The sequence below is a fragment of the Bos taurus genome, chromosome 17, assembly GCF_002263795.3.
Source record: "Bos taurus isolate L1 Dominette 01449 registration number 42190680 breed Hereford chromosome 17, ARS-UCD2.0, whole genome shotgun sequence".
Lineage (NCBI taxonomy): Eukaryota > Metazoa > Chordata > Mammalia > Artiodactyla > Bovidae > Bos > Bos taurus.
In genome coordinates, this window is record NC_037344.1 from 13,120,567 (window position 1) to 13,135,577 (window position 15,011).

The 15,011-nt window shown below is 39.4% G+C and overlaps 1 protein-coding gene across 4 annotated transcripts in view; it reads left to right on the forward strand.

Annotated features, from left to right (window-relative positions):
- Positions 1-15,011, forward strand: part of OTUD4 (OTU deubiquitinase 4) — a 42,390-nt gene that overhangs the window by 10,885 nt on the left and 16,494 nt on the right. For all 4 annotated transcript variants that reach the window (NM_001243311.1, XM_024977309.2, XM_005217501.5 and 1 more), the window contains 10 exon segments: positions 1,134-1,180; positions 1,725-1,797; positions 2,862-2,943; positions 4,743-4,875; positions 8,251-8,308; positions 8,553-8,670; positions 8,765-8,829; positions 12,231-12,325; positions 13,357-13,457; positions 13,560-13,746. In NM_001243311.1, coding sequence (NP_001230240.1) covers positions 1,134-1,180; positions 1,725-1,797; positions 2,862-2,943; positions 4,743-4,875; positions 8,251-8,308; positions 8,553-8,670; positions 8,765-8,829; positions 12,231-12,325; positions 13,357-13,457; positions 13,560-13,746 — 959 coding nt within the window.

The window sequence follows — 15,011 nt, forward strand, 5'->3', positions numbered from 1 at the left end:
TTTTTTTAATTATTACAGATAACTGTAGTGGCCACCTTTGTTTATATACATTTTTGTGGACATATGAAATATTTCTTTAGGATAGTTTTATAGAAGTTGAATTGCTAGGTTAAATTAAAGAGTATTTAACTTTTTGATATATGCTGGCCATTTCCTTCTGAAAAGCTTAAGGACTTAAAGTGACTCCTTTAGTACTAAAGCTCCTGCCACACGTTAAAATGATTCCTGGCACACTGCTTTCTTTGTGCCTTCAATTATTCTGGAGAGAGCAGACCTGCCCTTTTTCACCCTTTCTGACCCTTGAGCTCTGCTTCTGGGCAGTGTCCTGTCTCCTGGGCACACACTCTGTGCTGGGCTCTGTCCTGAGTGCTCAGCTGCAGTCTTTGCCTTCTGCAGGTTCTCAACTTAGAGACACTACTCTGTCGTCCTGCCACATCAATAGGAATTCTCACTCCAGCCCTGTTACTAAGGATATTTGTTACCAAGACTTGGGCTGCTTTTTAGTGTATATTATAGCCCGTTTTATGAAAATATTTTTATAGTATTCTCAGTACTACTACTAATGAGCTCTTCGGGCCATTAAAGAGAATGCATTTGAGTCAGTTCCAGGATGAACCTAGAGCCAAGTAAGTTAGAGAGAAACAAACAGCATATATGAACACATATATGTGCAGTCCAGAAAAATGGTACAGGTGAACCTGTTTGCAGGGCAGCAGTGGAGATGCAGACAGACGCAAGATTTGTGGACACAGTGGGGAAAGGAGGGGTGGGGAGAGTTGAGAGTAGACTGGAAGGATATATTTATTACTGTATGTAAAATAGATAGCCAGTGGGAATTTGCTGTGTGATGCAGGGAGCTCACACTGGTGCTCTGTGACAACTTAGAAGGGTGGGCTGAGGTGTGAGGTGGGAGGGAGTTTCAAGAGGGAGGGACATAAATACACCTGTGATTGAGTCATGTTGACACACGGCAGAAAGCAACACAATATTGTAAAGCAATTATCCTGAAATTAAATAAATTAAAAAAAATATGAATGAGCTCCTCTAGCTAATTAGGTGTATCATATAAAGATGTGTATTAAGGTGCTATAAAAAGTAGACACTTATGGGCCAATGTTTTTTCTTCAATACAGGAGTGGGTTGGACAAGTGGAAATAAGTGCCCTTTCTCTTATGTACAGGTAAGCCCTGTAATCACATAGGTAAACAAAAATAAAGCCAGTGGGAAATTAACATGTTCCATTGTAATGGAGTTGTTAAATAGCAGAATCACTTAACAGACCTTCTAGAGAAATGATTTCCTGCTTTCTCAAGGCTGGTAGCACTGAATGGCAAAGCAAATTGAATGGCAAAGGCAGAGCACCGTATTGTCAGTTTTACAGTTTTTTGTCTGTTAGCAGATCAGGTGAATGCTGTATTTTTTCTTTTCAAAATGTCTTTATAAATTTCATCTCCACGCTTTCTGTGGTTTTGAGGTCTACTTTTAGAATTATATCTGAAGTTATATATAAAATTATATTTAAAATTTTACTTGTTTAAAAGGATACTTTTTGCTTAAGTATGTTGCAGCTTGGTTACCCATTACTGCCTTTTGTTTACTGCTGTTTCTAGGTGCCTAGAATGTTGCTTGGTGCACTTGACTCTTGAGTGAGTGAATGAATGAATGACTGAATCTCAATTTATGAAGTGTATTTCATCAGAAATAATTTCTAAATGTTTTTTCAGGAAAGATTTTATAATTTACCAGAAACCAAATGTTTCTCCTTCACAAGTAACTGAAAATAATTTTCCTGAAAAGGTAAGAATTGTTCCAAGTTTTTCTAAAGGATTTAAGTAAAGGAACCACTCACTTGCCATCTTGACTGCCTGAGCTATAATTTTTAAGTGACTTTTTTTTTTTTAAGTTCTTATTAATCATTCACAAGTTTTGTTATTTTGTATTTGTTTTTCCGTACAAATGTTGAACTCTGTTGTGACATTTTATTAGAGAAAAATAATTGAGATGCCAGTGTATGTGATTAACTAGACTGTACTGTTTTACATCAGTATATACATTAGATAGAAAAATAACTTGTGAAAATAGGTTCTACTGCATCCAGAAACACTTAACTGTGATATATTTCCCATTACAGAGATAGTTTACTGGCTACGGTGTTGTTATCTAGTCACAAAGCAGAAACAACTGAAAAATTATGTAAAGCCTAGAAAGGGGTGGCGGGGGGAACACCATGATTCATTACTAGAGAATTTTGTTTTCATGATCTGCATTGGGTTATCCAGCCCAAGTTGAAGTGTCTCGTCACCATGTTTATGGTGGCAGGGGGCAGGGAGCCGAGGTAAATACGCCTTTGTAAGGACTCGTGGGTGTCCAAGGTGCCTGGCTCTGGATCTGGCCTTTACAGTGTAATTTTTGGAACATGACGTAGTCTAAGCAAAGTCAATGTGTGTTGCTCTTTGCGTCAGTGATCGATTATTTAGAAGGTACATAAAGCTGTAAAGCAGAAAAAAAATGTACTTTTGATTCTGCTTCTTAGAGGTAAGCATCATTAAAGTTTTAGAATATTTTCTTACAGTCTTCTAACCCTTCTCTTGCAATAGTTGAAATCATTTGTTCTTACAGATTGTGTGTGATTTTTGTGATGCAGTAAGCGTTTCCCCAAGTCATTAGGAATTTCTGATTCCTTGGCTTTGTAACATTTCAACATACGGATGTACCATGACCACATTACAGCTTTAGGTTACTTCTAAAACATTCTACCTGGAAATTTGTTTACTAGTAACTCAGAGATATTAGAGATGGAAGTAGCTGTGTAAGTGTTGTATGTGAAGGGCTGAAAGGTGTATTCTGTTTTTCCCTTTCAGGTATTACTGTGTTTTTCAAATGGAAATCATTATGATATTGTCTATCCCATAAAGTATAAAGAGAGCTCGGCTATGTGTCAGTGTAAGTATCACCCTTGCATTGGTATAGAAATTTTCTTCCTAAGCTTTATTGTCTTACGCAAACAACTCAGGGCAGATACACTGTTTTGTTGTGTAAAAATATATTTCTGAGAACTTTAGGTTACCAAAAATTTTAATACTCTAGTAAAAACTTGTTTCCATAGGAAAAAGGTGCTAAGAGATTAGAGTTTGGCTTGTAAATGTGAAGTTATATTTTCCTGTGGTAATTAATATCATTAATAAAGATTTGAATGTTTATAAAGCTTTTAGTGCATAGCTTGAAAATCTCAATGATTCAGGAAATCAGTATTTGATTGTATTTGTCACTTGACCAGGGTTTCTTGACCTTTTACTATTAAAATATAGGGCACATAATTTTTTGTTTTGGGGGTTGTTGTGTGCCTTGTAGAATGTTTAGCATCTATTATGCCAATAGTGGGGCTTCCCTGGTGGCTCAGATGGTAAAGAATCTGCCTGCGATGCCAGAGACCCAAGTTTGGTCCCTGGGTCAGAAAGATCCCCTAGAGAAGGGAATGGCAATGCACTCCGTAGTCTTCCTGGAGAATTCTGTGGAAGGGGAGTCTGCGAAGTTGCAGAGTTGGACACAGCTAAGTGACTGACCTTCTGACATGCCAGTAGAGCGCTCTCTCCCGTGTGACAACCACAGATGTCTCCAGACTTTGCCAGGTGTTTCCTGGGAGGATAAAAGCCTCTCCACCTCTCGCAGTTGAGAATTACTGCTGTGGCAGTGCCTTCCTCCCCTCTTTATTTCCTTTATCATCTGTTCTGACAAGGTGCACATGACCCATACGAAGCACTGTGCCGGGCATATGACAGCCTCTTCTCCCCTGTTCTTTAGCTAAGGAGGACCAGTAAAGACAGCACATGACGCCTACCTTTTCAAAGCTGGAATGTCCAGCTTTTGATTGACTGGGAGAGGCAGAGAACATAGCCCAGGATCTCAAAACAGATCAATTTACAATTTTATATTACTTGTATTTAATGTATTGATGTATTTAAAGCTAACAGTAATACAAAAAGGTATCACAGCTGTGAGCCAGGGGTGATGAAATTCAACACGCCCAGTGAGCAGTGACTTAAGTGTGGTTGTACACACTGTGCTAAGTCTCTGCATCTGCTTTCATAGTTAATCCTAGCACGGTGAAGTGCTCTCATTCCAGCTGTTCACATCAAGAAACTGAGAACCAGAGAGACCGCACAGCCTACCCAACCTGAAGAAGCTCAGATGGAAAACTTAAGGAACACCAAGTTTGCTAGAAAGAAGATACCTTTTCATAATGGACTAAAAAGAAACCATTGTAAAATGTATTCTCAGCAACCACTGAAGCATATTGTGACAATGTTTCTGCTTTACAGAAAGAGGAAAACAAAAACAAACCCACACTCCAGAAAACAGAAATATCTTACCAAATGCTCAAAACCTCTACATGGAGTTCAGGACTCTCATTTGCTTTAATTACAGCAAACCTTACCAAAACAAGTACACCAAGAATCCATCACAGTGGTGTCTACCCCTCAAACGAGTCCCCAAGAGACCCCCTTTCTCACCATCTTGTATCTGCCTCAGTATCATCCAGACAACAGGCAGTGATAATTTTGAACTAACTAACTGCAAAGACGGGAGTCTAGTTGGTCTCTAGGTAATTTTCTGATTGAATTGTGTTATTGGTCATAAGGTGTTAGAAGGTATTCAGTTAAGGTTTTAGGAGCCTGGGCGCCTCCGTTTTATGTTAGACGTAAAATTCATGCTGTGTAACATCTCTTTCTTGTTAACTTCAGCTCTGCTTTATGAATTGCTGTATGAGAAGGTATTTAAAACTGACGTCAGTAAAATCTTGATGGGCCTAGATAGCTCTGAAGTAGCGGATGAAGACAACAGTGAAATATCAGATTCAGAGGATGACAGTTGCAAGTAAGAGTGGCTTTGTCCTAAAGTACCTTTGTAGTGCCATACGAGGAAACAGTTCCGTAAACGTTTTTGTACGGCGTTGCCTCACTTAGTGAGGTATTATGGTATTTCTAAAGTACAGCAACGTGCAGCAGAAGTTTCTTTTTTCCTGCCACTGCTATTACTTCATTTCTATTATGGGACTGTTTCTTTCGGAATTTGGTTTTTTGTTTGTTTTTGTTAAGCATCTATTTTTATTTCTATGTAATCATGCATATATCTCTGAAATAGATTTGGTTCTACCTGTGTGTGTGTGTGGAGGGTGGGGGGCTTCTCTCATAGCTCAGTTGATAAAGAATCCACCTGCAATGTGGGAGACCTGGGTTCGATCCCTGGAGAAGGGAAAGGCTACCCACTCCAGTATTCTGGCCTGGAGATTTCCATGGTCGCAAAGAGTTGGAAACGACTGAGCAACTTTCACTTCATATGTGTGTATATCCTAGAGTTTTCAGGTTAGGCTGTCAATTGCTTACATAACCAGTGATGAAAAATGGCCATTTTGATTTCCTTGACTTTCTTTTATTGTTCTCTTTCTTAGATAATGCCTCCCCTTTTTATATAATACAAATCCAAAGTTGGAATATAAGTATATGTAAACAGCTCTGGATAATAATGTTATTTATTTATGTTTGTTTATGGTGTGATTACGGAGAAGGTAATGGCAACCCACTCCAGTACTCTTGCCTGGAAAATCCCATGGACGGAGGAGCCTGGTAGGCTGTAGTCCATGGGGTCGAGAAGAGTGAGAAACTTGCTGAGCGACTTCACTTTCACTTTCATGCATTGGAGAAGAAAATGGCAACCCACTCCAGTGTTCTTGCCTGGAGAATCCCAGGGACGGCAGAGCCTGGTGGGCTGCCGTCTGTGGGGTCGCACAGAGTCGGACACAACTGAAGCGACTTAGCAGTAGCAGCAGCATGATGTGAATAAACACCTTTTAACTTAGAGTCTGAAACTTATTTTTCTTTTCCACTTAAGACATACAGGGTAGTGGCTAAGAGCTTGGGCTGTGGACATTCTGACCTGGTTTCATTCCTGGGTTCCTGCCAACTAACTGAACTTAGGGCAAGTTGCTTAAAGCCTCAGTCCTATAGATATAAATGAGGATATGTCAGTATTTCTTTAAAGTAGATAATTTATAAGAATGAAATGAGATGTACATGTGCAATGCACAGCCCAGTTCTAGGTATAGTGTCCAATGTGTATGAATTTTTATCAATGATACTAAGAAATGTACTTTGTGTTCTAAGAACCAATCGGTTTCATCCTCAGTGAAGCTAAAAGTATATTATTCCTTTTGTATGAGAGTATGAAAGTATCCTATGATACATACTGTGAAACTAGAGGAAGATGAAATTAAAGCCTCAGGATATCTAATTCTTTATTAAAGACTTATAAAATATATCCCCTTGTATCTGTAATTCCAGGCATTTCTTGAATTAAATGGTTGATCCTGATTGAAAGTTTGATTGACCACTGTTTCTACATAAGAAAGAAATGAGTCAGATTAAAATCTGGGTCTCCCATTGTAAATTAATCCTAGAATTGATTAAGGGGCTTTGCACAGATGGGAATTGTGCTACATGGTTTTCTCCAGGTGCCCAGTGTGATTAAGGCATGTTATGGAGCATACGAGAAGTTGGGATGGAGAATGATGATTCACTTGTTTAACTTATCACCATGAGTTGATGTGGGGGGACTTGAGCACATACCCTGTGCTTGGTGCTGCTGATGGCTTTAGCAAAACTGGGTCTGGGATGGCAGCTGGCAGGTGAAGTAGGTGAAGTATGGAGTAGAGGCTAGTAAGCTTGTAGAAGTTTGCCAGGGATGGTGTGTACATTGTCGTGATCAGTTTTCATTTTTATATTGCATTACTATAGCCCTGGGAGCATGGAAGCCTTTCTGATGAATTTTTTTGTTGCATTATTAGGGTTTCCTTTACTAGTGTCATGTCTGGCTTAGGGAAGACAAAGCTTCATTTAGGGGAAACTGCTCCATAATCATGGCAAGACAGATAGGCGCGGTATGGTAATGAGGAGAAAGCAAGGATGCCGCTGTACTTCTGTGCCTGGATTCTTTTCACATTCGTATTGATGAATCTGGAAGCATCAGCAATTAGGGTGCTTTTTTAATCCAGACTCTAGATAGTTGGAGTCTCTTAAATATTGCTGCATTTAGGGGTGTGACACCTAAAGACTAGAGATTGGTTTATGAAGGAGGAGGAATTATATGCCAGAAGAATACAGGTACCTTCTCACCCAGTCACCTGCCATCACTGCCCAGCCTCACCAGCCTCTTGGCTGCCCCAGGGTCTTTGCTCTTGCTTCCCGTCTGCTTGCAGTACTCAACAGCCATATGGTTTGCTCTCTTGTCACCTTTAATTCTTTATTCAAAAACATATCATTCTTTATCCCATTTTTTATTATTTGAGCTAGGCCTCAACACTAGTTTTTCTACGTTTTTCCCCCCAAAGCACTTAGCAGCATTAATGATGACTGATAACTTATTTAGCTTGTGTCTACTTTCACCGGATTGTATGTCTTGTAGTGGAGTATTTTGTTTGATGGAGCCTCATCTATTGATGGACTTTGCTGGTGGCTCATTAGGTAAAGAAGCCACCTGCCAATGCAGGGGACACAAGAGATGCAGGTTTGATCCCTGGGTCTGAAAGATCCTCTGGAGAAGGAAATGGCAACCCACCCCAGTATCCTTGCCTGGAAAATCCCATGGACAGAGAGTAGTCTGGCGGGCTACAGTCCCTGGGATCACAAAGAGTCGGACACGGCTGAGTGCACACACATACATACACACATATCTACTGATATATTTCTGAAAGGAAGTTTTTACATTAAGTGTTTTTATAAACTCAGTTACTGTATCATCCCACATTTCATAGTTTATTTCTGTTCCTCTCTTCTTGTTGATTAAGTCAGTACAAATTAACAATAAAAATGTTTGACTGGAGAAGGAAATGGCAACCCACTCCAGTCTTTCTGCCTGGAAAAGTCCATGGGCAGAGGAGTCTGGTGGGCTGCAGTCCTTGGGGTTATATGACTGAGCACGCATGCATGAGGAGGGTGGAGGAGATGGGTTGGTAGCAATAAACTGGTAAACTTAAAGAAAAAAAAACTTTGCCTTATATGCATATACACATACACACATGTATACTCTGTATGTGCTTACATATACATATCCACACTTCCGTTTGTTTGAGCTCCTTGGGATACAGTTTTGACTTTGGACTATAACTCTGAGATTTTTCTCTGAGGTTAGAGTAAGTGAAAAATGTGTGTGAACATTTTTGTACTCCTAATGATACCTGTATTTCTTCCTTTGTAGGAGTAAACCTACCACTATTAATGATGTGAATGGATTTAAAACTTTGTCAAGTGACCAGGTATTTTTATTTAATGGTTTTTAACTATCTCTTCAATATAAGAAAGCATACAAGTTTATAGCCTTAATTTTTTTTCTCTTTTCTGGTACATTTTCAATAGAGTCAGGATCATCTCGTAAGACATTTTTTCGGTGACTTCCTATTTTTTAAAGCTTTATTCTTTTGATTTTTCTCTTATACGTATCTCAAACACATTTTAAAAGCATTTCTTTGTTGATTGGGCTTCTTGACTTTGTTTACTTAGCATCCGAAAAGCAATGGAAACTCTCCTAGCCTTCCTTTGTCTAGAAAGGTTCTTAAGTCACTCAGTCCAGCAGTCTATAGAAATGTGGAATATGAAATTTGGCTAAAGTCTAAACAAGGTGAGTTAAAAAAAATCTGTATTTTCCAGAAATTTACTTTGAGGTCCTTGAAAATGATTACATCAACTTGATATTATGCTGATATTCTTTACAGCTCAACAAAAACATGATTATTCCATTGCTGCTGGCTTACAGTATGAAGTTGGAGATAAATGCCAGGTAAGTGATTATGTAGAGGAAGAAAAGATTTTACTTGAAATCTTATTTATTCTAATAGGAACTAAAAAACAGCTTAAGTTTGGATGTGTTGTTAATTTGCGATTTCAGAATATATTTTATCATGTATACATTTTAACAGTTAAAAATATTTAGCTTTTGAATACATTACCAAAATCATGTATATCTAAAACTGTGTGACCCTTCACATGATCTTTAAAGCAGTTCAGTCTTTGATAGTACTTGCTTCAAAGATGTAGCAGTAACCTTTTAGATTTTTAGATATTTTCATTATAGCTGGCAGGTAATGTACTGACATTGATTCAGACTTGACACTACAGGTCAGTTTGGTTTATGAAAGTCATCCTGGAAAATTTTGATATAACACGTAGTTCTTTTGTTGGATTGAGTAAAAGAAAGGGAACAGTTGGAGAAGTTTTGCCTTTTACTTTGAATAAGCTGCTGCTCTGGGCTTACTCAGCTGACCGGTAAAGGGGAAAGTTGAGTTATGTCAGCGTTTCTTACATGGAGTGATCTGCACCCCTGCCTCCCCTCTAGCAATGTCTGCAGACATTTTTGGTCATTACACCTGGGAAGGTACTACTGATACCTAGTGGGTAGAGCCCAGGCATGGTGCCAGACATCCTAGAACGCACAGGACACCCCCCACCCCCACCCCCAGCACACACACAGCAAGGAGTCATCTGGTCCAAAGTATTACTAATGCCAAGACTGGAGAAACTTCTATGAAAAAATATGACTCTTTCTAAAACAAAAGCAACCCCCATACACCAAAAATATTGTTATTTGGAAGATAATTGTCATCAAGAATGGTTCTCATCAAAAAGTGTTACCTTTTAAAAACTATTTTGGAATAGCCATTGACAGATATTTCTTCTTGACTTGTGGAGGAAATAGTCATTCCTTCATGATAAAGTGGTTTGTGAAAAGTGTCTGGGGGACCAGGATTGTTTCTGGGTATCAGTGACAGACTTTACCTTAAGAACTTTGAGTAGTGTTGTGATTCGAGGGTATTTTGAAAGTAGAGGAAGAAGAGGATGTGATTCTTTCAGGGTTGTCAGAAATGTGCTCTAAGCATAGAACCGAATCTGGGAATCTTTTACTGTAGTGATTTGGGGAACTTGGCAGAGAACAAAACAGAAGAGGGCCCTCCTTCCCCACCCTTCTTAGTAGAGAAAAGAAAGTACTTTTTATACTGTATCGCTAAAATTGTTTTATTCATTGTTGTAAACTGAGCATATTTCATTTGAGCTTTCAGTTCTTGATAAAGCAGAAGGTAAAGCAGGTACTTGTTTTAATTTTTTCTTTTTTAGAGTATTTTCCTTTTCTTCTACTTGACTATTTCACTTGGATAAAATTTAATTGAAATTTTATTATGGAAAGTGTGAAGGTGAAAGTGTTAGTCATTCAGTTATGTCTGACTCTTTGCAACCCCACGGACTGACTGTAGCCTGCCAGGCTCCTCTATCCATGGGATTCCCCAGGCAATAGTACTGGAGTGGGTTGCCATTTCCTCCTCCAGGGGATCTTTCCGACCCAGGGATCAAACCCAGGTCTCCTGCATTGGCAGGTAGACTCTCTACCGTCTTTATTCTATCCTGTCTACAGAGTCTCTGACTCAAAGATGACTTTTATTTACTCAGTTCAGTTCAGTCTCTCAGTTGTGTCCAGCTCTTTGCGACCCCATGAATCACAGCACACCAGGCCTCCCTGTCCATCACCAACTCCTGGAGTTCACCCAAACCCATGTCCACTGAGTCGATGATACCATCCAGCCATCTCATCCTCTGTTGTCCCCTTCTGCTCCTGCCCTCAATCTTTGCCAGCATCAGGGTCTTTTCAGATGAGTCAGCTCTTCTCATCAGGTGGCCAAAGTATTGGAGTTTCAGCTTCAACATTAGTCCTTCCAATGAACACCCAGGACTGACTTCCTTTAGGATGGACTGGTTGGATCTCCTTGCAGTCCATGGGACTCTAAAGTCTTCTCCAACACCACAGTACAAAAACATCAATTCTAAAGCACTCAGCTTGCTTCACAGTCCAACTCTCACATCCATACATGACCACTGGAAAAACCAGAGCCTTGAGTAGAAAAACCTTTCTTGACAAAGTAATGTCTCTGCTTTTGAATATACTATCTAGGTTGATCATAACTTTCCTTCCAAGGAGTAAGCATCTGTAATTTCATGGCTACAGTCACCATTGCAGTGATTTTGGAGCCCCCAAAATAGGCTGTCACTGTTTCCCCATCTATTGCCCATGAAGTGATGGGACCAGATGCCATGACCGTAGTTTTCTGAATGTTGAGCTTTAAGCCAACTTTTTCACTCTCGTTCATTTTCATCAAGAGGCTCTTTAGTTCTTCTTCACTTTCTGCCATAAGGGTGGTATCTTGTGCGTATCTGAGTAAGCATGTAAATGCAGTTTCAATTTTAAATAAACATTAGCTTCAGAAAATCTTTTTTATTGTTCAGCTCTTGAGGAGAGGGAAGCAGTGTCCTGCTGTGACCAAAGAATGGAATCTCAGCTTGAGGGCTTGGAATGGGCGGTGCATCCCTCCGCCTCTGGCTGGTGAGGGTGACTGCTGGTGCCATATTAGTACCCGTCCCGGAGTTCTGGTGTTCTCGAGTTCTGGACCCAGTCCCCCTGTGGATGCTGAGGGCTGGCGGTACTGATAACGGGAGATGGCTTTGAGCAAGGCTGTGTCCATCTGGCTGCTAGAGCAGGGTTAGGGGTGCCCTTTGCCAGAAGGAAAGCAAAAGGCTGACTCTCCTGTCCTGATGTGCCGTTGTGTAATAACCAGCTGTGTGTTAGAGAGGAGACGATGCATCTATTTTTAGGGAGCAGAAAGGTCACATTTACATATTACAATGTTTGAAATATTGGAAAAGTGAGAAGATAATATAATTTTCATAGCAGGTGCTCGCCTTTGTTGAGCGGTTGCTGTGTGCAGGCTGGTGTCCTCTGTATGCCTCATGTGTGCCTTATCGTGCCTCTGGTGCCCGTGATGTAGAGACTCTAATCAGCCCCGTCTTGCGTATGAGCTCAGTGAAGCACCGGATAAGTTACTGGCCCGAGGTCATATTGCTGCTTGAGTAGAAAAGCGGGACCTGGAAGCCTGGTGTGTGGTGCCACAGCCCTGCCTTCAGAACCCAGACAGTTTAGAAAAAACATGGAAAAGTAAGCAAAGGAAAGTATTTTGGAAAGAGATACACAGGTCTGGAAGATCAGAGGCATTATGGTGTACTCTTTTGAACTTAGTTTTGTTTTTAACTACATATGTTCCTCTACACTTTAGTTGAAAATGAAATGGCAGTTTAAAAACGAATCATTGATGCTAAAGCATCGGGTGACTGATTTTTCTTTGCGAATTTGTTTAACAGGTTAGGTTGGATCACGATGGAAAATTTTCTAATGCAGACTTTCAAGGGGTTCACGCTGAGAATGGGCCAGTTTTGGTCGCAGAACTTGGAAAGAAGTACGTACTGTTTTCAGCTAAGGTGTTAATTCACCTTCTCTTCCACTTAGCCTGATGTAATCACGAGCATTTCTAAATGTCCCTGTGTATTTGTGAATTCAGTTAAATGTGTTGCGGGTGTATACAGAAATATACTTTTTTAGATCTCTGAAAAATAGTTTGAGTTCAAATTTAGTGTTTATGTGTTAAGGTCTTTTAAATAAAAGGTACTTACTTCATTGCTTACTGTTTAAAATGTGCCATTCTTCACTAAGGCAGTTTAGAAAATTAACCTATTGTAACTGATGCTTTGGAGGACAGGGGCAGTATTCATTTCTGATTCCATTCATTGCTGCCTTGCATGTAGTTTTCAGTAAATGATTATCTGGTGGAGTGAAATACTTGCCATGATACATTGTTACTTTAGAGCAGCTTTTGTTTCAGCTGCTGCAGCCTTTATTTGAGGGAAAGGTAGTAAGATCCACCTAGACTTTACCATGGAGAATTTCAAACATGCGCAACTGAGGGGGGTAGTCAAGATAAGGTCACCCTAGTTTCATAGCTGACAGCAGGTTTGCCATCTTTTCTGATCTCTTCTCCCTAACCCCTTAAAGCAGAAGAAAGGAGCAGAATTGGAATATTTGAAAGTAAATCCCAGATGTCACACCATTTCTCATAGATGTTGTGCGTCTGTGTGTGTCTCTAACACAGTAAGGGCTTCTCCATTCCCCATCCTTAGCTACAGTACTGTCATCACACCTCACAGAATAGTTTTCTTTCCTTCCTTATCTAACCTTTTGCTTAGATTGTGATTAAGACCTCTCAATCTTCTGTTCTTTTAGGTTAGAAAATAGGTTTTTGACCTTTGTCATTTGATTATAATTACATGTGGATTGCTGAATGCTTTGTATTTGATAGTGTGTTTTTACTATAAGAACTAAGACTGGAAATTCTTAGGTAAATTGAACATAAAAGATTTATGTAGAATACTTAAGTGCACAGTCTCAGTAGAGTACTTTAGGTTACTTCAAGTCTTTTTCTTCTTTTTAAAGATACTCACCGAAGAACCTCAAACCGCCTGCCTCAGAAAGCTGGAACACAGTGTCAGGAAAGAAGATGAAAAAACCCCCTTCGGGACAGAATTTCCATTCTGGTAGGAGCTCATCAACTTAGTCTCCTTTGGGGGAGGGGATGGTACTTGGAGTTGTTGACAATAGGAGGAGAGTTATGAAGTATTTTTGGCTTCGTGTCATAGACATGGATTACAGAGGGCCAAAGAACTCAAGCAAGCCAATAAAAGCCCCGTCAGCTCTACCTCCTCGCCTGCAGCACCCTTCAGGAGCGAGACAGCATGCATCCTCCGGTCATTCTGCTGCGCCACAGTCTCAGAAAACCTCCAGCGAGCACAAAAATCTTAGCAGAACACCCTCACAGATCATAAGGTAACCTTACTGAATGCAAGAGAGCTGGAAGTTAAGTGAGCCAGCATTTCTTATTTGCTGTGTTACATGCATTTAGAAAGTTACAATTTTTTGTTCATATACTTGTCTAAAGCCTTAATAGTAAGAGTATTGTTGATAAAATAATGTGAGGATTTCAGTTCTTCATAGTATACTCTCATCACACAAATCAAAGTAATTTTATAGTTTAAGACATTTTGATTTTTTTATTTTTCACACAACAGCAGGATACAAATTGTATTTGAGTTACCATAGATTCTAAACCAGGAGACACTGGAACATACCTAGGGACATACAGTGAGGTACAGAAATTTCATGGCCTAAAGGTATTGAAATCAATCATACAGAGTCTGTTTGCTTATCATGGTGGAATTCTACTGAAAATCAATATCAAAAGATGTTTGAAAATAACCCACATATTTTTAGAGAATGAGATGGTTGGATAGCATCATTGACACAGTGGACGTGAATTTGAGCAAGCTCTGGGAGACCGTGAAGAACAGGGAAGCCTGGTGTGCTGCAGTCCATGGGGTTGCAAAGTCGGACACGACTTAGTGACTGAACAACAGCACATACTTTGAAGTGCAGTGTGACATTTACTAAGATCTTTGACTTAGCCATTAGAAGCCTCAGTAAAAGCTAAAAGACTGAAAAACAGAGGGTGATTGCAGAGAAGAAAGCATTTTAAATGAAAAATTAATATCAAAATGAGAAATTAATTTCAATGATACTTTTATTTATTTATTTATTTTTTCAATGATACTTTTAAAACCCCATGTATTCGGAAACTAAATGTCCACTTTGAAGTGATGGGTGTGTCTAAGAAGCTAAAAGAAGGAAAATTAGAAAATATTTGTAGCAGAAAAAAAATGAAAAGAATTTATCAGAATTTTTTGCATGCAGCTGAAGCTGCTCAGTGCAGCTAAACACAGTGTGGAATCAAGTATGAAAACAAAATAATGGACACTAGCATAAAACTTTGTGAAATTTGAACAAAATCTGTAGTATAGTTAATAATACTGTATCACGTTAACTTTTTTTTTAACAACATAGTATTTCTTTATATTCTCAGGATTGGATTACTAATTAGACATCTTTATTTTTGAATGGCTTTTTTCAGTGATTTAGATCTTACCCGAGACAGATCTTTTCCCGGCACCGTGTAGTTTTCGGGTAGTCTGTAATGTGTTAAATATTGAATTCCAGCTTGCACTGCTAGTTCCCTGCAGGGTAAGGTTAGTTTTCTT